Source organism: Anomalospiza imberbis, chromosome 3 (genome assembly GCF_031753505.1).
Source record: "Anomalospiza imberbis isolate Cuckoo-Finch-1a 21T00152 chromosome 3, ASM3175350v1, whole genome shotgun sequence".
Taxonomy (NCBI): Eukaryota; Metazoa; Chordata; class Aves; order Passeriformes; family Viduidae; genus Anomalospiza; species Anomalospiza imberbis.
This window is the reverse complement of record NC_089683.1, coordinates 15,222,934-15,246,576: the sequence shown is the minus strand read 5'-3', so window position 1 is coordinate 15,246,576 and position 23,643 is coordinate 15,222,934. Positions and strand designations below refer to the sequence as shown.

Here is a 23,643-nt window from a genome sequence, read left to right as displayed (position 1 = left end):
CCTAAATTTTATCAGTGATTTAATGTCATTAGTCCTATCAATGTCTCTGTATTTACACTGTGTATTTATACTTCACAGCTTGGTAATTCTCAGAGGTTTAGAAACCTTGTGGAAAAATTTGTATCAAGCAGTGAAGCAACCTGATGGGGTAATCAGTGGCTTTGGTCTTTTGTGATCTCAGTTTTCTGGTCTATATTAATGTGTTTTTCCCATAGCTTGGAGGAGATGGTGCTGGCAGGTTCAGCTGTGGGCTGGTGGAGTGGCACCAGGAAGGTGTGGGCTTGTTGAGCAGTGGGTTGCACATCTGGGGTGGCTAATGAGAAGCATTTTAAAACATCAGAGGATAATGGATATTATGTTTATATGTAAAAGGTACTTTAGACAGCATCTGGAGGGGTTGCAGGTTGTCCATCTAGCTGGCAAAGTATCTGAATATCAGAGCTGCATGGAGAAGCATCTTGCCATACTTGGGACTTTTCTGAGAAAGAATAAAATTGATGAATGTAACTTTGTGGAAAGAGAAATGTGGCTGGTGTGGTGCAATTGGGCAATCTGGGTTTCTTTCCACTTATTTTTTCCCTAAAGCAAGTCCCAGCCCTGGTGGCTCCATCTCTGTTGCATGGCCCTGTGGGGATGCTCTGGGCTATGGCCACTGAGCACCAAAGCACCCAGGGAAGAGATGTTCCAAGGGAAGAGGTGCTCCTGCATTGACTGGAGCAGTGGCACAAGGGCCAGGAGTTTGTTTGCCTCATCCTTGCTGCTGTTGCAGCCCAGGGATGGCTTGTGGCTTTTTATGAGCTGCAGGTTGTCCATCTGCTTGATTTGCCTCTGTGGGGGAAGAATTGATTCTGTCAGTTTTAGCTCGCCTTGAATTTTGTGACTAATTGCTGCAGCAATTGAATTTGGTGTCTGAAGGCAGCACTGCAGTCATGCATGATGGGAGGGGACAAAATTAATTTTTCTGTTTAGCTTCTTTGAACACTTATTTTAATCCAGCCAGTTTGGCTAGTTTAGTTGTGGGGTGTTTGGTTGGGTTTTTGTTATTTTGAGGTGTGTATGTATTTGTGGTTTTTTTGTTCTTAAGAAAAAATAATAATGTCTTGCCTCTTTTATGTAATGTAATTAGACAGCAGAACAAACTATTGAATGGCTCTGGCTAAAGCTGTGAAAAAGTATTTTTAACTTCATGCTGTTGCATGAAGGGTTTTCCTTTTTCTGCCTTTATGATGCTTACTGCCCTTTTATATTTTAGCATCTGTTCCTGTAAGAATGTGGAAGGAAATGAGCTGGCTCAGCAGAAACTGAAACCCAAACTAATCTCATGTGTAGTAAATTCTCAATAGTCTCATTGTCCATGGGCACTTCAGCAGCGAATCCGGGGGGGTGGGGATAGCAAAAGCACCATTAAAACCTGAAATACATCGCAGAGAAAGGACCAAAGCCCTTTTGTTGTTTCCCCAGCATCCCACCGGCTTCGCTCTTGTGGGCCATGAGCGCAAAGCCCAGCAGCAAAGCACCTGTGCCTGTGGCTCGGGTGCTGGCCTGGGTCCTGCTGCCAGGGTGCTGGAACCTGGCTTCTGTCACCTGCCCCAGCGGCGGGGCAGCCGGGCCCTGCCAAAGCTCCTTATGAGCTTTCCGAGGCTGGCTGCCACGCGTCCCGCAGAGTCCTGCTGTCCTTTCACCCCGTGCTTCCCCGCTTACATAACTGGCTTAGGTATTACACTCCCTGCCCTCCTTGCTGTGCCTTCAGCAATCCTGCATCACTCAGCCTCTTTGTTCCAATAAATAGCTTTCCAGCCAAGTCACTCCTTAGGTGAGGCTGGAAGTGTTTTGAGGCAGAGGCACCAAGTTTACATTCTTGCCTATTTTGTTTTGCAGATCTGCTTCATACCTAAATTCACTGGGACTGTTTACTGAAAGTATATGGAGAGTAACATTTCTCATTAAAAAAAAAAAATCCTGGTAGCTTGTGAACCCATGTTGCTTTCTCTGGTCAGAAACTGAAAGTGAAATGGATTTTTTTTAATTGCTTTATCAGACTGAGGGAAGTGTGGAGATTAGTAGAGCCTACACAGAAGGAAGTAAAGCATCTCTTGAGTGCTTTAATGACCTGAGTGGCTAATTTGTTTAGTATGAGTTGTCACTGAACCTTCAGTTTGGCACTTAGGGTTTTAGTTTGTTAAATACAAATAAATAAAGCATGGAAATGGAGTTTCTAACTGTTGTGGCCCAGTGTAGCTGTGCATATATTCTTCAGTCTGTCGGGCAGGTTTGCTCAATCCGTGTTGGTATTCCCCAGCTGGGCTTTTCTGTGTGAGGTGTTGACAGGTATGAGGGAGGTATTCCTGACCCTCTACTCTGGTGGGACCTCACCTGGAGCACTGTGTCCAGCTGAGGAACCTTCAGCACAGTCAGGGGCATGGACTTGTTGCAGTGAGTCCAGAGGAGGGTCATGAAGATGTTCAGGGGGATGGAGCTCCTCTCCTATGAGGAAAGGCAGAGAGAGTTGGAGTTGTTCAACCTGGAGAAGGCTCCAAGGAGGCATCATTGCAGTCTTTTAATATGAAGGGGCTTATAAAAAAACATGGAGAAAGGTGGGGTATTTTCAGGGGTCTGTAGTGACAGGCCAAGGAGCAATGGTTTTAGACTGAAATAGGGTAAGTTTAGATTGGATATAAGGAACTTACTGTGGAGGTAGTGAGAACTTGGAGCAGGTTGCCCAGAGTTGTGGATGCCCCATGTCTTGAAGTGCTCAAGGCCAGGTTGGATGGAGCTTTGAGCAACCTTGTCTGGTGTAAACTGTCCCTGACCATGGCAGGGGGTTGAACTGGATGATCTTTAAAGGTCCCTTCTGACTCAAACCATTCTGTGATTATGTGATTATTTCAGTCTGATGTGGTGCCAAAATTTGCATCTGTTTACTGGCAAGGACTAATATTTATACTGTACTTTAACAACTGTTGGCACTACTGCTTGATGAAGGTAAGCAAAATTCCTCTGTCTCAGTGGAAAAAATGTTCTTCAAGTTTAAGACATGAGGCCTCTAATATTTTCAGTCAGGGTAATTTTAATGATATTTAATGGACTGGGAGGCAGCAGTGGGAAAAAGGACCATAACCTTTTATCATGCAGCTCCTCTATCTTTAGCCCATCTTTAGAGCTGCTAAGGACTGACTTGAAAGGACTCTCCACCTCATCAGTGCAGGGTGATTGCTGCTGCAAAATGTGTTTCTGCAGCCAGCTGCCTGGCAAAGAAGGGAAGCCCTATCAGCTGCCTTTCAGCTTGAATCACCCACTTTTTGGCACAACAACAGGCTCCTTTTGGCCCAGTACATAGTGCCTGGCACAGCAGAAGCAAGATCTCAGCTGCCACTTCTCTGCATCACAGCAGGAGCCCTTCAGCATCTTGCTTTTATTTTGGGGCAGCCACTGGCAGGTGTTCTCCCTTGCAGAGCTGGAGCAGTAGGCTTTGCCACTAGTTAACTTTAACTTGTACTAGCCTAAGATGTGCTTTTAGTGAAAAAATGGGAGCTCCCACCACTTGCGTGGATGCTTGAAGCCAGGCTACTCATATCAAATGTAGCGAGGTCTGGAGTGTGTGCATGCATTTCCATGGATTTCTCCTGAAAAGCTCCAGGCTTGGAAATCCTGGCATTAACAGCATCATCAAGAAATTGGATGTGCTTTAATGGAGTTATTTGTGGGCAGAGAGTGGTGCTGTTTTTGAGGAACTCTGTGAGCTTTTCCTGAGGTGCTCCCAGCAGCTCCTGTGAATTCGTGGTGCAGCCTCCTCCTCCCTGCTGAAAAGAGCACATGGTAGAGAAGCAGTTACTTTCCATAAGAAAAGCCAATATGGGGGGTTTTATGCACACACAAATTTTATTCAGTGGCATGCTGAGACATTTTGAATGAGTCACATGTCAGCAGTGAAGAGCCATCAGAGTGAGTGCCCAGCTGAGCACAGCTGTGCCTGGCCAAAGATGCCTGCATGCCCCAGTGTACATCCAAATGCCATTATGGCATAGCCCGAAGCTCTGGCAAACTTGGGGTATTTTTGCACAGTCTTCCCCCATCTATTGGCTTGCACAGTGATCCAGTCCAGAGGGAATTTCTGGTTTGCAGAAGGTTGTGTTGTGTTGCTCTGGTGCAAATGCTGCTTGGAGCTAGGGGGAGAGTTGTGCTAGATCCCTGTTGGCCCACCCATGGGTTAGAGCAGTGAAGACACACTTCTTTCAATGTAAAATTTCTTTTAAAAGGGAAAAAAGTGCTTTTCTTAGCAGCAAATCTCTCATTGTCTGCAAGCACCATGGATCTGTAAGTGTGCATGAATATTTGCTGAACTGCTGAATCCTGAAACTCCTCACACTCCAAGAGGGCTACAACCTGCTTGTAGCATTCAGGGGTATTTTCAGTCATCTTTTCACTGCTTAGTAAGAAGGGATTCTTTTACTCTATTTTCAGAGCAAACTTCCTGATGGACTTTCTGCTTGTTTCAGCTATTCCTCGGATGTGCCAGATCTGAATCTCACCCTTTATGATAAAAAAAACCCCACTTTATTTTGAATAAAATAGAAATATATATGTTTAGTACACAGATCCTACTGAATAGCAAATAGAGAGTGATTGTGGTCTCTCCTAGTTGAGGGTGTGGTTACATTTTGGTTGTTGGTTGGCTTTGTACAGCCCTACTGTTTTGTTTTTAAAACAAATAGGCTATTATTCCCTGTTCATGCACTGGATGAGTGATAAAAGTGGTCCTCTTCATTCACCTGACACTGAGAGCTAGAGAAGAAACTGGAAAAAGCCTTGTATGTTTCGCACTACTATGTTTTATGTGTGGAGATGTTCCAGTAATATGCTGGATCACTTACATCTTGGCATTGTTTTTCCTCTGAGCTTTACATCTTATGCATTAGACCTTCTCAGCAGATGGGTTTTGAAGCTCCACATTCAGGGGTGCACAGATCATGTATCTGGTGCCATGACACTGCCATTTGCCATCAGCTTGGAAAAAGATCAGGATGTCATTCTGAGAGAGCAAGGTACCCCTTTGGATGGCAGGAACAGAAAAGGCATGGAACACAGGGATAGTCTGTCCCTGAACAGGGGAGAAGCTGCTCACTGGAAGTGTGGAGGAGAGCCTGGGCAGAGCTGAACACAGATTGACCCAAGGCACTAAGGTCAAAAGGCAAATCCCCTTCTTGGAAGAGTTCCCAGTGCAGATAAGGGAACCTGGTGTTGAGGTGGTGCGTGTGGTGCCAGGGGTCAGGAGACTGTCACTGCACTAAGTGCAGGGGAGGATTTCTGTGGCACGGGGAAAGGACACTGAGTCTCAGGAGAGGCAGGAAGAACCTGGTCAGTTAAACCAGGAAAGCCAAGGCTGATGTGGGAGTGATGGCTCTCTATCCCTGTGTGCAGCAGAGGGGAAGTTCCAGAGAAGATGGTGTTGGGACCAGAGCAAATGTGGTTACCAGCACTGAATACATTTGAAGTCAAGTTAGAAGATGATTTTTGAGCCAGTAGAGGAATGAGGCCTTGACTGGGGTGGTGGGAGCAAAGCCTGGCTGGTTTTTGGGATAAAGCTCAGGAAGAAAGTCAGTGACTGATGCTCTGTCTGACATATCCGGGCCTAAACACAGTTTTACTGAAGCAGCTTGTCTTCAGAAATATTGAAAATAATGAGTATTGATTGCATCTAAGTCAAATATGTTAAGATACATCCACTCTGAGATAGCTCTGTACAGAAACCGTTAAGACAAAGCTGAGTAACAAAAGCTAGTAGAACATTAGGACCGCTTGGAAACAACAAGAAGTAGAGAAATAACCTATAATAGCCGTGTTGAATTTGCAGGAACAGTGGCAATCAGCATCTTTGCTTCAGTGCATGCCAGTGGTGGATATGCCTTTCCAGGGCTGGCACTTGAGCAGGTCTTCCTCTCTTACTCTTGGCTGCAAATTTGGTGTTGGTATGGGCTGCTTCTTACTGCACTTTGCTTTATTTGAGCCCAACAGAGTCACACTCCCAGCAGAGTGCTAGCCAGATTGCCATGGGATGTGAATTAGTGGGGAAAATCTGGGAATTTTATAAGAACAGTATATTTATTGAGAGCAGTTTGTTGTCCAGTGAAGCCAGAGCATAGCAGATCATTGCTACAAGAAGTAGTTTTGACTCTTTCACTCCTTTGTAAAGCAGGACAGGAGTTGAGAACTTTGTCTCCCAGATTTGGACCAAGTGCAGTTTCAATGGCTGTCTCGGCAGGTCAATATCACAGATGTCTGTCCCAAACTGGTGGGTAATTGCTTTGTGCACAGCCATTAATGAATTTTTTTTTTCCTCCAGGAATGTGAAATTTGCTCATTCAATCCCATTACAGTGCAAAGCCATTTCTTACTGTAGCAGAAATGTATGCCCAGCTCAGTTCTTTCTGACCTGCCTGTAGCTTTGTTTTTGTTGTAAGAATATAATTTGGAGTATATTTTTTCCACATTACTTCTTAATCGGTCTAGCCTGATATTTTTCAAACCTGTGGTTTCCTTCCTTTTCTCTCTCATTTTCTATTATTAAGTCTTCCAGACCACTGAAAATGTCTGAGATGTAAATTTTAGCAATTTTGGCACAAGTCTTCTTTTGGGTTATAATCAATGGATGCTCTAGCAGACTAAGGACAGGTTGAAAAACAATAAACAGGCTTCGTGCTGTGGGCTAATGCTCAAGATGGAGAACAGGGAAGATGGGAGTTATTACAACTGAATATTTACCCTAAAAATGCATGGATAAGATAATTGATGTGGTACTGTACAGAGGAAAGACCTGGATGGTTTGCAAGTATGTATTACTGTATTTAGGGTCTGATTCTGTTACATCCAAGCAAAGTAAATATTCCATTGGTATTTGTTAGGAAGGGGATGGTTTTTTGTCAGTGACAGTCATTTTCTCACCAGTATTGTTGCCCAATCCTGGCTCCTGTGTTTATGGTCTGTGTGTGGGACCATGAGAGAGGAAAGAGGGAGGCAAGGCTAGAAGATGCCATGTAATTGCAGAGGTGGGGAGGATGGAAAGGAGCTGAGGGGAATGGAGCAGATTGAATGTCTCTGTCCATCAGAATAAATGTGCTGCTGCAGCCTCATAGGCCATACAAGAAAGGGCTAAAAGGTAAATGGGTCTGAAAAATGGCATGATGTTGAAATGGTTTTACAAAGTGTAAATGTACACTTTGATTTACCTTTTTCATCAAATGATGTGCTTGATGGGCAAGTCTGGCTCTGCACCTTTGGTGGCAGAGCTGAGAGCCCTGTCAGAGGTTTTACAGGCTTTTTTGTCTAGTTAATGCCAGACACAATGGGACTGTGGGCAGCCCTCCCCCAGCTTCCCACCAGCATGTTGGAAACTGCAGCAGAGCAGCAGAGATTCCTAGGAGAGCTCCATCAGCCTTCAGCTGGCTCCCAGTCAGACAGGACTTTCTTTCAGCAGCAATCCTTTTGGTCTTCAGCAGAGCTCAGGAGGAGGTTTATTTAAAGCCCTGGTCCTTTCTGTGGAGGAAGTAGGAAGCGCTTCCTCCCCGTAGATCTCTATCCAAAGCTTTTGTCCACTTTCTTACAGTCCCACCCTGCTTGGAGTCACTCCAAAACCCAGCACGCAGCCAGAGCTGTGTGCTATTGTTCAGCAGGGTCATCCTTAGCTGCAGCTCCTCTCCTTTTCTAAAACACAGAGTTTGGGCACCAAATGCTGAAGAGCTCTGTCCTGGGCTTTGCATGTCTACTCTGCCCCACCATCCTCCTGCAGTTGGAAATGTCAGTTGCAGAGGAAATACGAGGGTCAACCTTCCTTTGGGAGGCTATTTGATTCTTGCCACTGGCTTTTAGTTGTGAAACTTAAAGGAGGTCTCAAAATAGGTCTGACAAGGCATGATCTCTGCAATAGAGGGTCAAGAAGCTAAAAAATTAATGTTAACCACAAGAATGAGAGAGCCTAAAATGCTTTTAAGGTACTACTGCTTACTCTTTTCAGAGCAGGGGTGGGGAAATGTGGGATTATTTCTGTTATGCTATACTTATCTCAGAGAAGTCCAGCAGCAGGATCATGCCTGTGTTTGCAGGGGGGTAAGAAGAGTCTGAATGACAGGCTCAGTCAGGGGAGTGTCAGCTGGAGGATTTACCTGGTTCTTCCATGGTCCAGACTCGCTTCAGCTGAGCAAATAAAACTTCATCTTCCTCTGTCAGTAACCTCTCCCCCAATGCCAGTGTGACTCCAAACATCTAGATCAGTTGGAGAACTGACTCCTCTGACCCTGAGGGTGGTACATTTGCTGGCCTTCCCTTTTTTAACTTATGCAGTGCCAACAAAGAGCTGTTGGCAGGCTTGAAGGCAAAGGGATGCGGCCTTGCTGTTGTGTGCTGAAAGATGATGTGTGCACACCCCAGGAGAAGGTATCACTTCAGAAACTTTCAATTCCTGCACCATTCTCCACCATCAGAGCCCTCCTTTTAACCACTGCCACAGCCTTTAAACACTTTTTTCCTGTTCCTTTCAAGAGGAAAAAATAAATGATAAATTATTGTGTTGATCTTACGCAAGTGTTGCATTTACGGAAAGATCTTGTTGACATGGTTTCTCGCACAGGATACCTTCTCCTCCTGCAGAAAAGTTGCTGAAAGCTTCCAGGGAAATAGATAATGTTATCTTTGGTGAAGGGAAATTAGAAAAAAAAAAAAAAACAAACCAAAAAAGCCAGCTTGCTGTGGATCTAGTGTGGAACTTGGTTTGCAAAAGATGCAGAATTTGGTTTAGTAGGATTTTTAGTCCTGTTAGAAGTGGAGCAGACTAGTAGTTGATACCAGGTGTAGCTTAGGGTTGTTTTAGAGACCAGAGTGATAAATTAGGAGGCTACAAGATGGCTGAGGTCAGTATCCTGACCACCTGCTGTGGCCATACCCAGGAAAGTTTATCTGTCCACGGCCTGATATGTTAAAACCTTATGGATTAAGTGCTTTTTTTTGCATTTGCTAAAATGAAGTTCATGAAGATCCTTCCACCTGAGAGAGCAGTTTTAAGAGGATGTCAGGAGTAGATTTTCTCACTCATTCCCTTCTCTTCATGTGAACATGAAAGTCCATCTTCAACATCACTGTTGAGAGAAGACACATTTCCTGTTTTTGCAATCGAGACCTTCACCGATGCGGCACCAAGGCGGTGGGACAGGATGTGCCCCATATGTGGTCTCAGGTGCAGGTCAGCTCTTCTCATCCCACACCTGTTGGGATGCTTCCTGCTTCAAAACTATCACATCTCCTTCCTGTTACTATACCCAGTAAGCGAAGAAAATACACCCATTTGGCCACTACTGGCATCAATTAGATATAAATATAAAATTCAGCATGACTTGATTTTCCATTTGATTCTTACCCAGCCTGCTCACAGAGGCTCAGCTCCAGGCAGCCCTAACCCACAGTGCTCAGAAAAATACATTTGGTGTGGGTATTGCCAGGGATGGAGCCTTGTGGTGGAGGTTAATGAGAAAAGTGATGTCTTGAGTGCAGATTGCATGATTTGCTTCCAAGATGATTTGCATTAAAGTGTTAAATGCTACACAGAAATGCCAGAAGAAAGGATTTTCATGTTCTTGGTGTCCCTAAAATTACCACAGTCTCTTCTTTCTCCTCTGATATGGAGCACTCCCTTTCTTGGAGACAGACAGTCATATTGTTTTTCTGCATAATTTATAGTGAATGCACTTAAGAGCTAATCAAACTCTTGAGTGTTCAAGATTAATGGAAGTTGCAACTACTAAATGTGTGGGCTGGGACTGGAGGTGTCCTGCCATGCTGCTGCACCAGCCTCCTCTTGCCTTGGTCTTGACAGCTGGGAGAGTCTAGTCAGTGCTGTCTCCGACAGCCCAGTGAAGGGATGGTACCCATTTTTATAGGGATTTTAGAGGAACTAGTCACAAAATCATAGGGTTTGCTGTTTTCTGCAGATAACTTTCCCATTTTTAATGATGGAAGCTGAAGTGAGAGGTGAGAGAAGGTATTATTAGATCCCTGAGCATCATGCTTGGCCAGAGAGATGGTCTGTCATATCACTGCTGGTCAAAAGCGCCCACTGTGTTCAGGATCCACCTCACAGGAGCACCAGTGCTCATCCCTGTGATCATTTGGTCTGGAGTTCACACCACCAAGGCACTGCCTTGGGCAAATGCCCACGAGTGCCCTTGCAGGTGGTTGCCTGTGGGGAGCTACCAGCCTGTGGGGACCCACTGGCCTGGGTGTGCCTTGGCATGGGCAGTCCTTGCCATGCAGGGAGGACAGCAGGACATTGCAGGATATCTGGGTGTCCACATCCCAGCATAAATGTTGCTATAGTCCAACACAAGATGCTTGCCATTGTGTTCTCAAGGCACGAAGGCTGCCCTGATAATAACCTGGACACAAAACTTGCATCATGTTCCTGGTGTGACACTTTGTCCAGGTTGTGTCCTGGGTCCATGGCTTTCCTGCACAGGATAGTAGTCACTGTAATTTTGACTCTTTGATTCTAAAAATGAATTAAAAAAAAAACCCTGTGAGATTGGTACAGTCACATGCACCAACTTGAGTAATATCCTTAGCTATTCTAGAGCTTGGGCTGGTTCCTACCAGCAGATTTGGTCTTCTGCTCCGTGAATTGCTGCATCCAGCAGAACCAGGTTCCTTCCTTATGAGTGGGATGCTGTTCTCAGTAGTTATTTCACTCTCAGTTTTTAATTCACATCTCTGTAAGGAGAAAAATCCAGGAAAGTTAAGCTCTAGGTTTGCTATTGGATTTGATACTTCAATATTTTTTTCATTCAACAAACAGGAAAATAAAGCTGTGAAACAATTTGATTACTATTATTTACCACTGAAGGGGAAATAAAACACTGTTTTGAGAAAAAAATTTGATTTAGTGGAGTATATTTTTTCAAGGAATTTAACTAGTGGCTTTTGTGCTATTTTGAAGTGATGATCAATTTTTGAAAAAACAGTACTTTAGAAACCTAGATTAATAAAATAAATAGGTGCAGATATATTAAATGTCATATTTTTGGAACAAAAACAACCTGTGTATTAGTAGTAGAAATTGTTAGCCATAGCTGTGTATTTGGAGGTTGAACGTGTTAGTAACAAAGAATCTTTCTCTTTTGGTTGATTTTTTTTACCCCTAGTATATCCTAATACTTTAAGTTAATGTTGAATTTTTGTTAGAGGTAGCTGGTTGGCATATCTCCAAAGCCACATTTTGTAGCATCTTTTTGATGCCTTAAGTTTTAGCTTTCATATTATCCAGACTCTGTACTGCATTAGTGTGTAACTCTGAACTTCATATAAAGTGTCAGCAAGCTCTCCTCACAGTTTAGTCAGACAAAACAATCCTTTTCCAGCCCGAGAACCAAGGACACCATTGCAGCTTCAGGCCCAAAAAGGGTAAACAGCAGCAAATTGAGGAGAGCAAACTGGGAGGATGGGACTTCATAACCTGAAGCTGTAATTGAACAATTAACGCCAATATGTAAACGGACCAAAACTTATAAAAGTGTGAAAACTTGTGACTCGGAGTCCATCTTGGGTGGAGCCACGGCCAGGCTCTCGTACTGCCCAGGGTGTATCCTTCAAAGGCCTTTTAAATAAATCTTCTTTATTCCTTTAATGCTGTCTAGCCTCTGTTCTAGGTAGCCTCTAAGGCATCATTTTCACGAAGGCTATACCTGCTAAAGAAAGTTTTTTTGTTAAATAAAAAGGTTTCTTTTCACTCTTTGAAACCAAACCCAACTCTCTTCCCTGTTCTGTTTCAAAGTAACTACCCTGAAATCCCCTTGATTCCTCCAAGCCCCGTATCTCAACACAGTACCTGCAGCTGGGGAAGAAAAGGATGTTAGATCTTTTCCTTGTTTTTTTTTTTTTTTTTTTTTTTTTTTTTTTAATTTAGGCATCATTAACAGTGAGGATGGTTTTTCAGACCATGCCTGGGGGCTTGATATCATCTGTCGTTGTCTAGTTAGCCGGTGTCCTTGTCCCCAAACTCTCCATCTTCTCCACAGGAGTGGCTCTGATGCTGTGGAATTTGCTCAGGTGCCATTGGCTGGCTCTTGTTACTGCCAGAGTTTGACTAATTCTCCTGAAATTTAATCTGGATTCCTTTCTCCCAGGGCTGCGATTATTCTGTAGAGAATTTTTGTGTGATTTACCTTCATCAATTAAATAAATGCATCATAGGAAACTTCTAAAATCTAATGATGAAACAGCCCAACTGTGCTACTTCTGTGGTTTTAATTATATTAACAACACAGTGCCTTGTGCTAATTTTTGTCACTTTTTTTTCCTTTTTCTAAAAGTGTTCTCTCTGATTTCTCTGTTCCCATCAGGAACCTTCCCCTATCCTGCAGGTCAGCATTCAATGAGTTTTATTAAAAATTATGTATTACAATACTATATTCAGTGAACATGACGTGGGTTTTTCCTCATGCAACCCAACCTTCTCAGAAAAAGACCTTGTGCACTAAGACATTGTGCAGACATGTTTTCCTTGATCTGCAATATTGTGTAAACAAACTGTAATTTTTTTAAGCCTTGCCAACTTTGCACAGCATCTGAAAAAATAGGACTGCCTGCTTCTCCCTTGGTTTTGTTTAAAAAGAAAGGACAAAGGGAGGAGATGAGGAAAATCCACTCATGATTTTCTTTTCCTGTCTGCAATCACAAGCTGCGTTACTGCCCAAACTGCTCCCACCCAAATTAACCCAATTTCCTAAATTACTTGAAATATTTCTGTGTTTTTCTTACTGCATTGGGAATATTTGCCCTTTACAGTAATAAGCTCTCCTCCCTGAGATGGAGAACATCATGGAGAGCTCCCCAGAGAACTGCCACATTTCTGGTCCCAACATGGGTCTCGTTTATTACTCATTAACAACAGTTCATGAATGTTTGGGGGTAGTTTGTCATTCTTTCACTTCTTTTCAGTAGCTTGTAACCATACCATCCATAGCAAACTCTCCTCTGCTGGTGGGGCTCAGTGTTGGTGGGCTCAGTGGGCAGCAATGGGTGCAGCGGCTGTCGGCATCCCCATGCTCTTTGCTGTGACTCCAGCACCTGGAAAGATCCTGCCACTGGGATCTGCAAGCGCCTCTTCACCACACACTTGTGATCCAGATATTAAATGGTTCTCAGGTTAATGTACTGATGCTCGATGTCAGTGACTGACTGATTTTTCCCTATAAATTAGGAATATAATCCTGAATAAAGTGCCTTCAATAGGTGGGAGCCACCCAGACACCTGTAAGCGAATTTATTCTGTTTCAGCCCTTGCAGCTGACTCCATGAAATGAACGTTCCAGCCTTTGTCTCACATAGCCATTTGCAGGGTTGGAGTATTTGTAATTATATCATTCTTTGGCAAGGTGAGGGGTAGGTGGTTATTTATAATGGATTTTCACCGCAGACATGGAATCAGGTTTTCGAGACCACACAGTTCCTGGGTATGTGTTTATGAATAAACTTACACAGTGAGGTGGCTTGAGGTCTCTTTACCAATTCACTCTGCCTTTCGAAGGGCATTCAATGAGCATATGTGAATTGTTACTGAGTTTTCTGAAACTGAAATGTGGGTGGTACACGGACTGGTCCTTCCCCTTCACCCACTGTTTTTAATAAACTTCTGAAAAGGATTGAACTTGAAAGTAAGTTGCAAATAAGCAATGTTTCTTATATAAATAAAAGCAGAATTAGTCACTGAAAGTGAAAAATTTTAAAAGACCATTTATTTATTTAGACTGGTCTTTTCTTCACTTGTCACGTTTCGTTTTTCTTTCTGTTTCCCCAAAGGCAGCAGCAGAAGCAGCTTCGGCCCCTCTTGACCGGAGCCTTTTGCATCTCAAAATTTTTTTGCGGCATTATTGATTAAGGTATTTCTTTTACCTCACTACTTCTGTTATTAGCTTTTCAAGAGGTGAAGATACTCCTTTTTGCAATTCAGACTTTATCAAAAGGTGTTACTTTTGGGCCCGTGTCTGCAGCCTGGGAAAATGCGGCAGGTGCTGCAGTGGCTGGTATGTGGGTGTCGGCTTTTGCCGCAGGGCAGGAAAGAAGTTCATATGAGTTTACCAGGCAGGACCAGATAGCTATAGCAACGTGTTTGTATATCCTGTGCCTTGTCTGTTGCAACGCTCGTTGCTTAGGATACTGACATTAAAACATGTAACAAAATCTGCTCTTCACTCTGGAGTTCATTATCTGTCCCAGCCCATGTAACTGCGCATTATCCCCAGCTCAGATCAGAACCACTGACCAGCCCTCGGCAAAGCGTGGTCCGGAGGATGTTGTTATAATCCTATTTGCAGCCTGTTGCTGCGTGATCATGTTTTACCTAAACATTTGTCACTAGCTGGGGTGTCTGAGAGCCCATCGCCCTCTCCCAGCTTGGCCCGCGGGAGCTGGAGGCTTCCTAAACACATCTGTGTGTGGCTGAGCTGGTGTGAGCTGGTGCTACGGCTGCACAAAGTGTATTCCCAAGGGTGTGTTCCTGAACTGTGCCAACACAGACCTTCAGTGGCTGAGGCTTGCGTTTGGACTACATGTGGGGAGTTTTTTGTGCTGTTTTGTTTGGTTGGTTTGTTCTGTTGTTTATTTGGGGGGGTTTTGTTTGAGGTTTTGCTTGCTTATTTGTTTGGGTGTTTTTTGGTTGTTGCTGTTGTTGGCTTTTTTGTGGTTTTGTTGTTTTGTTTTGTTTTGTTTTGTTTTTTAATACAAGGATCAAACTTTTAAAAATGGAGCCTCAGTGACAGATCTGATGCTTTAGGTATTTCATTAAAAAAATCTTCCACCCCTGTTGAAATGGTTCTTGCATTTCAGACCGACCCAGAGCAATATTTGCTGCCTGGCTTATGCTGTTCATTTTCTTTGGGCCCCTGCAGTCAAAGAGGCACTGTGCTACAGCTTCACAACTGTAACAGATTTGACACACTTATTCTGCTTTATAAATGAACACTGCAAGAGAAATGGTGCTACACTTCCCCCCTGCAAAGCAGATAGCTCAGATAATATGAAGAGTATTTGTTCTGTTTCTCTGTGCACTGCCTTTCTCAGCTGGAAAGCACCTCTGTCCTATAGACAGGCATTTCATCAATTTTCCTCTTTTTATTAGCACTAAATTAGTATCCAAGGGGGTTTGCACAAGGAAATACATCTCTAAGGGGTTATTCCTCCTTTTGCAGCCGTAACTGATTCACTGAGAGGATCCCATCATGAGCTCGTTTCAAGTCAGTTTTGCTTTCACAAGCTTTGCAGTAAAAAGCTGGTTTGGTCTCTGGCTTTCTGGGTTACATGGTCAAAGCGCACTTCTACCGGCTGTGACTGGTGGATGACAGAGAGTTCTTGTGAAAATGGGATTCACTAACCTTTGTTACAAGTATTTCAAGTACTTTAGCATGCGGAAGCTGACAGCCAGTCCATCTGTTGGTAAAAACACAGAATTGCTACTTTAGCTGTTTCAGACTTTGCTACAGTTACTCACCCAGTGCTGCACAACCCAATCTTATGGTTTAACCCCAGCCCCCAGAGGATTGAGGAAGAGAATTGGGGGGGGGAAGGGGGCAAGATAAATCCATGGGTTGAGATAAGAACAGTTTAATAACTGAAATAAAAGAAAATAATACTATAATAGTGATGATAACAATTGCAATGAAAAGGGAGCTAATAGAGAAGTAACATCCAAGGGAAACAAGAGATGCACAGCACAATTGCTCATCACCTGCTGCCCAGTGCCCAGTGCATCCCTGAGCCGTGATCAGCCCCCTGCCCTGACAATCCCCCCCAAGTTACACTCTGACCACGACAGTATGGAGTATCCCTTTGTTCAGTTCAGGTCACCTGTCCTGACTGTGCTCCCTCCTAATTTCTTGTGCACCTTCTCACTGGTAGAGCATGGGAAACTGCAAAAGTCTTTGACTTGGGGTAAGCACAGCTCAGCAACAACTAAAACTTCAGTGTGCTATCAACATTATTTTCATTCTCAAATCCAAAACACAGCCCTGTGCCAGCTACTAGGAAGAAAAGGAACAGTGCCCCAGCTGAAACCAGGACACCAGTGTGTGTCTTGGCCTCAGTAAAATACCTTTTTGTTCATTGCTAGGCTTTTGCTATGAGATTATTGCTGATTTTTTGTAAGTGTAGAAGGACAGAGGTTACGTTCAGGTGGGAGTTCTCTGGCAGCTTGGTTTTGAGCCTGGCTGGAATTAATTAGAATTAGAACAGGTATCACATAATTTTAACAAAAATTTTGGTGTGAAACTGGACCAAAAGTGCATCTGCATTTCCCCCTGTTTAAGCCTTACATGGCCCAGGGTGTCTTTCAGGAGCGGTGATTGACTTGCTAAGGCCTTAGCTCTGCATTTAGACTACCAAGATGTTCCTTGTCTGATCACCTCAGGGGCATTCCTTCGATTGTTTTTCTTACTGCTGTGATAATGCCAGATGCTCTGAGGGCTTTTGCTCATCAAGGAAAGCAGGGACAGACCTGGCTGCAGTGTATGTGGCATCACTTCCCTGGATTTCACCCTGGTGTGATGGGAAATGAGGGAAAGGCAGGCTGTGCTGGAGTTAGGTCTCTGCTAACTGCCCAGGGCAATGTTGGGTGCAAGGATGTCTCTTCTACTTTGCTTTCTACACGCACTGCAACAAGCGATTTAGCTGGTAAAGGCTCGTTTAAAAAAGCAACAAAACACAGCCCTAATCACAGGACTGACCAGAGCATCCCATCCCTGCTCCCTGTGATTTCCATTAGCAGCCATCCTCTGAGTGGTCTTGTGGCTAAATCAGCTGCTGAGCCTCTGGAAAGTGATTTGATGAAAGCATTTTATAGCAATCGAATGAAATGTCAGTTGGGTGCCAGCAGCAGGGGTTGCTGTCATGATTAATGAGATATTTAGGCATTTCATTTTGAAGGAGCTACCTGCAACACAATTTACATCAAAGCTTTTTTTTTTTAGATGGGCTTTAATAAATCAATGTTAATGTTGGTTATTTAATTATTCACATCAAATTGGTTATAACTGCAGGATTGCATTTGGGCTGAACACATTACAAAGCCTTTCAGAAAGCTCATATGCAAAAACAGGTTGTATTCAGAGCATTGCACATCTTCTGATATAAAGTGATGTGAAAGGGGAGGAAGGGTTGAAAAGGCCTGTAATCTTTTGAATGCAAAGATTGCTTAATATAAAGTTTTTGAAGCTGATATTTAATGAGCTTCTCTTCAAATAACAGGATGTATCTACCACTAGGACAAGTAGTGAAATCTAGTTCTAGATTTATTTATTTATTTTATTAATCTAGAATTGTTACTTTACCTCTCTGATGTCTAGGGGTCTCTATATTTAAGGGAACAGGAACAATAAAGGTATTATAGGAAGAGGGAGAAATTATATTAAGCCTTTTCAAACCTCTTTTAACTACCAGTTGAAAGTTTTGCAGTCCTTAACCCTGTGAGTCAATAAAGCTGAGGTAATTTCTGCTTAAAGCCCAGCTCCTGCATTAAGTGGGCTCTACTGTTCCTCCTGCCCATCTCCCAGGGAATTCTGAGGCAGTGGTTGGTGAGGCAGGGACTGCTTTTCAACCCAGTTCTTACAAACACCTGGGAATCGTGAAGTGAAAGGGCTCACTGAAGGCTGGAAACTGCAGGCACCTCCTGACCCAAGGAGATGAGCATACTGTTACAATTTCTGCTCTTTTAAAAAAAGGACCACATCTGATCCATTATTTGCTCCAAGCTGCTCTTTTCTGCAATTTGACTTCATCAGACTAGAATACTGTGTTTGCTGCCCTCGGCACTGCAAGGATGACTATCTGGAGCAGAGAAGATTTGAAGACGGAAAGACAGTGGCAGTAGCTGAGAGTTAGTGGTTTAACTGGAGGGCAGCCTGATGCTCTCCTAGGGGTGATGCTGGCAGGGACCAGGAGCTGCAGCATCCCTGCACGTTGGGAGCAAGCAGAGGCATGTCAGGCATGTGGAGAAAACTGCAATATAATGGACAAAAATAAAGCTTTGGAGTTGAAGTATTGGCAGCTTTTCTGGAAAACAGAAGTGCTAATGATAACACAGTTGTCCGTTAAGCCCGATGCACGGAACTAACGAGCAGCTGTTTGTCTCTGAGCATTAAGCCACAGAGCAGGATGTGGATTTTTTACATTGCTGAGGCAGTGCACAGACTAAGTGGAATACAAATAAAACAAGCTTACATTCTCCTGTAGAGCAACTTATTTTTTGCTGACCTTTAGCATTTTAAATTTTTTGGGTTCTTATGCACGCTTGGAATTTTTACTCTCTGGGAAGAGCTTAGCCCCTGTTTTTCCTGGTTTCTGCATGCTTTGCAGCTCAGCTCTTGCAGTTTCCAGGCTGTCTCCAGTGTTGGCCTATTGCTAACCTGTCTTCTGCATTGGCTCTGAGCAAACCCAACAGGCACAACAGTCAGTGCAGAGAAACATCATTTATGCAAACCAGTCACAGGGGTTTGTGCACACTTGTGAATAAACTTCTTGAATATGAGGAAGGACATGCAGCTCAACCTCTAGCTCGGCAGCACAGTTTGATATTGCTAGATAGCCATGAAAGACTGCAAGGGACAAAAGCCAGAAATTATCAAGCTTTTGTTTTTTTTCACTTGCTGCCTAAGTGCAACTTGACCATCTTTCATTTTGCTGAAGGAGCTCTCCTATTGCTCACCTTGTGTGGCACAACAAGGGCATTGTCAAGAGAGAGAACAGACCCAGCCCTCTCCTGATATCCTGATGAAATCCTGGATTTAAACGTGCTTTAGCCCTGGTGAGGAAATATTGAACCTACTGAATAAGCTTCTCTAAAAGTATAAACCCAAGTAAACCTGATAAGAGTTGCTTTGCCAAACATTTTGCTTTAAAAAGCCCTATTCTCTGATTCTCTGGGATGGCTGGAAAGGATGAAATCCCTTGTGCTGGTGCTGCTGTCACAGTGATCCATCTGCTCATGCTGCCACCATGGCTGAAAAAAGAGGGAGAAGTCTTTTGAGGTGCTGCTGTTGAGCATGGCCTGTGCTGAGCTTACCCTTGCTGCACCCTCCTGTGACCCTCAGGTGCCACAAGGAGCACGAACCAAGCCCACCATACAGGATCAAGCTCCCACTGCTGTGGGGCAAGGGATGCAGGGAGGGAGGAGAAGCTGTATAAGCCAAAGGGTTTCAAAGAGCATCTGGACAATGCAAACATGACTGGCACGGAGCCACCTGCTCTTCTTGCTTCTTGTTCAGCTACATTTACTTTCACTTTTGAATAGATGAATTTTTCTTTTCATCACTGCTGCTGCTGTCCCTGCCTGCTCCTGCTCAGTCATCACAGCAGATCAGCTGGTGTAGGAGCCCAGAGCTGGGCATTGCAAGCCATATGATGGAGGAGTGGGATTGCAGCACAGACCTAAAATACTGAGCTTTATTACTTACCATATAATGAGGATTAATAATAAGAATTAATATTTCCCAAATACTTCCTCCCAAACTATGTTCCCCTCCACAGCATAGTAGTCACTGGGAGAGCCTTGAGGAAAGGAAGCCAAATTAAATGAGGTCTTTTCCTGGTGATTTATAGCATCCTTTTTCTCCTCTTTCCCCCTTGCCCCAGGGGGACCCCCTGTTTCTAGCAGTGTTCTCCCTCTCCCCAGCCCCCCTGTGCCTAGTGTGGCTGGAGCTCAGGCAGATTTTCTCTTGCTTTGCAGCTGCTGAACCCAGACCCAGAAGAGGATGGGGAAGCAGAACAGCAAGCTGCGCCCCGAGGTGCTCCAGGACCTGCGTGAGAACACTGAGTTCACAGACCACGAGCTGCAGGAGTGGTACAAGGGCTTCCTAAAAGATTGCCCCACGGGCCATTTGACTGTAGAAGAGTTTAAAAAAATATATGCAAATTTTTTTCCCTATGGCGACGCGTCGAAGTTTGCGGAGCACGTCTTCCGCACCTTTGACACCAACGGCGACGGGACGATTGACTTTAGGGAATTCATCATCGCCCTGAGCGTCACCTCCCGGGGCAAGCTGGAGCAGAAGCTGAAGTGGGCGTTTAGTATGTACGACCTGGATGGCAACGGGTACATCAGCCGTGGGGAAATGCTAGAAATAGTGCAGGTGAGGCATTATCTCTATTGGACATCTTATTTGTGTTGCTGTAACTTCTTCACCATGAGACAACTGGAGCTGGAGAGAAGGGATGTGCTGAACTGGGTCTCTCCTGCCCCAGGGAGGTTCCTGAGCCCATGGTCCCCAAAGGGACCCAAGATCAGACCTACAAGATGCAGATGAGGAAAGGGCCTGAGATATGAACAAGGCACTTGTGCAGCTGGCCTGCAGCCAAAATTCTGCAGCTCTCCCTGGGGGTTTCTTACTGTGATGTTCACACAGGATCAAAAAACCCTAAATGCAAATTCTATTGACCTGATTAATCTCAGAATTAATGCTTTGAATCTTCAAATCTGAGTCAATGTGGACTCTGGATGAAAGGCTGTAGCATTTGTCTCTGCCTTTGTCTCCCAAAGGCAGAGGACACGTAGACCCCACGCTGTAGTGGGGGCAGGCAGTGCAGTCCCCTGTATCCCTACCCCACATGCTGGTGGGGGTTTGGCCTCAGCAGTGGCTGCTTGTCACCCACTGTGCAGCTGAGATGTGTGTCCCATGCAGTGCAAGGGAGTCATGCATCAGCCAGTGCCCTGACACTGGTCCTCATGGCTGAGGTGGGATAATTTAGGTGGAAGTGTAGGACTACAGACACTCTAAAGAGGTCTTACCATTATTCATGTTCTTGTAAGTCAGAAGATGCATTTCCCTAGCCATCCACAAAGGCAAACAACCCCTATTGCTGTATATTCATATTCACCATAATCCATGTAGCACCCACATGCATACGTGTAACTAGCTGGAGGGTGAGAGCCAGACAAAGAGGCAATGGCGTAGCCCAGCTGCAGAAGAGAGGGTTGCATACCATTGTCTCCTCTATTTTAGCTCAGTCCTGCTCATACATTAATCTAGACTCTGACTTTCAATTAAACTGACCCGGCTCTTCTTTTGAAGAACAAATGAGTACAGGAAAGAAAAATAAAAAAGCTGCAGTCAGAAATTCCCATTCATTTTGGTTTATGAAGTCCTGCAGCTGCCTGCCAGGGTCAGCTGTGGTTTTTTTTGTTGCTACAGGCTTAAATTCTTTTTCTCTGTCCTGTGCTTTATCATTTGGGTTGTGTTTTTCTTATATCTCTTTGTTTTAACTTTTTTTTAATACTCAGGCAATTTACAAAATGGTTTCATCAGTAATGAAAATGCCAGAGGATGAATCCACTCCTGAGAAGAGAACAGACAAGATCTTCAGACAGATGGACACAAACAATGACGGTAGGATTGCCACTGGTACCCCTTCCTAAGCTCTAGAAATAGAGGCTTTATAGCCCAGCCTTGGTAGATGGCAGAATTCTGGGAGAAGGGAGAAAGGGTGGGAATGTCCTCAGTGGTGCCTCTGGTCTCTGCCTGGCCTCGTTGAGCATCTCTGGTCCATGATAAATAGGGTGAATAAGTAAGCAGTGAACAGAGAGGGTGAATTCTCCTGCTGGGGGGCTGGTAGGGGAGCAGTCTTTCCCTGACATTTCATGGGTGAGTTTCCTTCTGCAAAGGCTCCTCTGAAATTCCCATGTCTTCAGGTTATTTTCTCTGGGCATAACACAAACTTGGCATAGGTTTTGCTCCCACTGCCCTTGATAGGGTTGCACTCCTGGGTTTGTCATCAGCAACATTAGTCCTGAATGTGGCTGGGCACCTGAAAGCAAAAATTCCCTGGGTCCATAACACTTATTTTCTGTGCGTGTTTATGGCATGTATACATATGTGGTCACGCACCTCTGTTGCACTATGAGCATCAGGGGGATGTAGCAGCTCCCAAGCCAGGTTGTGGAGCTCCTTGATAAATTATCTGACAGTATACTCATCACAACCCCTCCACCTGTGCTGGCTCATTTCCTTGGGTTTGAAAAATGCAGGCAAAAAATTATCAATTCCCTCTTCTCATCAGCCTCATGACATATTTCCTCTATTCCCAGTTGAGATAGAGCTTTTCCCGGGGAATTACCCTGTCAGAGGCTGAGGTGGCAATTGCCCACACTAGTCAGGAGCTGTGTCCCACTGATGTGCTCAGTAAGAGCAAAGATTTTATTCTAGCACTGAGATATGGAGACCCAAAAAAATACCATCTTATGTACATAAAGGGTTTTATTTAAGAGGATTTTATGGCTGCATTTTGGTGTCTGCTGCTGCAGTCCCCAGGGCAAATTCCTGGCCTTGCTGAAGTCCTCAAGTATTTTACCTTTGACTTCATCCAAACTAGCACTTCATCCCCTGGCTTGACATGTGGAGGGCCCTAAAATAACATGATTAAAGTATTTTTGGTCTGCAGAAAGTAGCGGTGCGTGCAGACGTGTAACAGAGTAGTGGTCCCAAAATCTGATATATATATATATATATATATATATATATATATATATATATATATATATGCATGCATCCTCCATCTGTTGCACTTTGTTGCTGAAATAAAATCATCCTATTCCCAGTAAAATATCAAAATATCAACCATCTGACTGCTGGGCATTGCAAATATATTTTGATTTGGGCTTTGCTTTTAAGTAATACAAGGCAAAGGGCAAGCTAATAAACAAACTGATAATTAGGAGACCTCTGCTTTTGTTAAAAACACTTGGTTTGGGAGCATTAGCTTAAAAGCCAGAAATTAGTGTGCCACGGGTTTTTGAGCTTCTGTAATTTCTACAAGAGAAAGGATTGCTCATTCATGGAATCACAGAGCTATGTCCCTAAGTGCCACATCTACACATCTTTTAAATGCCCTGGGCAGTCTGTTCCAATGCTTGACAACCCTTTTGGGGAAGAAATTTTTCCTAATATCCAATCTAAATGTTCCTTGGTGCAACTTGAGGCCATTTCCTCTTGCCCTATTGCTTGTTACTTGGGAGCGGAGTTCCTCCTGTTCAATCTCTTTTGCGTGCTGGCCACCAGGGTCATTCCTCTGCCATCCTCACAACAGGCTGGTAGCATCCTGGGGCTGCTGCAAACTGGCACAATGAGCTGGTGCCTCTCTCTCTTGGGTGTGTGTGGACGTAACTGGCAGCAGGCAGCTCCCAAGTGCAAGATGTTTGTGTGTGGGTCCTGTCTCGAGCACAGCAGTTTGGGGTGGGTAAGGATAGCCCTGGGGTGTTGTGTGAGGGTAGGGTAGGTGAATGCACAAGCTAAACGGGAGGTCACTAGACATGGTGTATGGGATGCAGCAAATGCTTGTCTCTTCCTTTTCATAGGGAAAACTTTCATTTTTTATTAATATTGCCACATGTCCTATTTCTGCCATGGTTCTGAGTGCTGGAGCAAGGGGCTGTCCCATGCCATTCCATGGGACTGTTGGAGCCAGGGGATGTGAGGGTGGTTGCTCCTTCAGAGATCAGTTTTCAGACCCTCAGACTGTTACAGGGTCCATACAAATCAGTTCCTCTGGCCTAAATTAAAGATGTGTAAACCAGAAGTGCTCAGGAGCAACACATAGCAGTAGGTGTCCCCCAGGGCTGGCTTTGCT

General features: G+C 44.2%; 1 protein-coding gene across 2 annotated transcripts in view; it reads left to right on the top strand.

Moving 5' to 3' along the window:
- Positions 1-23,643, top strand: part of HPCAL1 (hippocalcin like 1) — an 81,263-nt gene that overhangs the window by 55,743 nt on the left and 1,877 nt on the right. For both annotated transcript variants that reach the window (XM_068183468.1, XM_068183467.1), the window contains exons 3-4: positions 19,751-20,153; positions 21,302-21,407. In XM_068183468.1, the coding sequence (XP_068039569.1) occupies positions 19,776-20,153; positions 21,302-21,407 (484 nt within the window). In that variant the 5' untranslated portion in view covers positions 19,751-19,775. The remainder of the gene's footprint in view (positions 1-19,750; positions 20,154-21,301; positions 21,408-23,643) is intronic.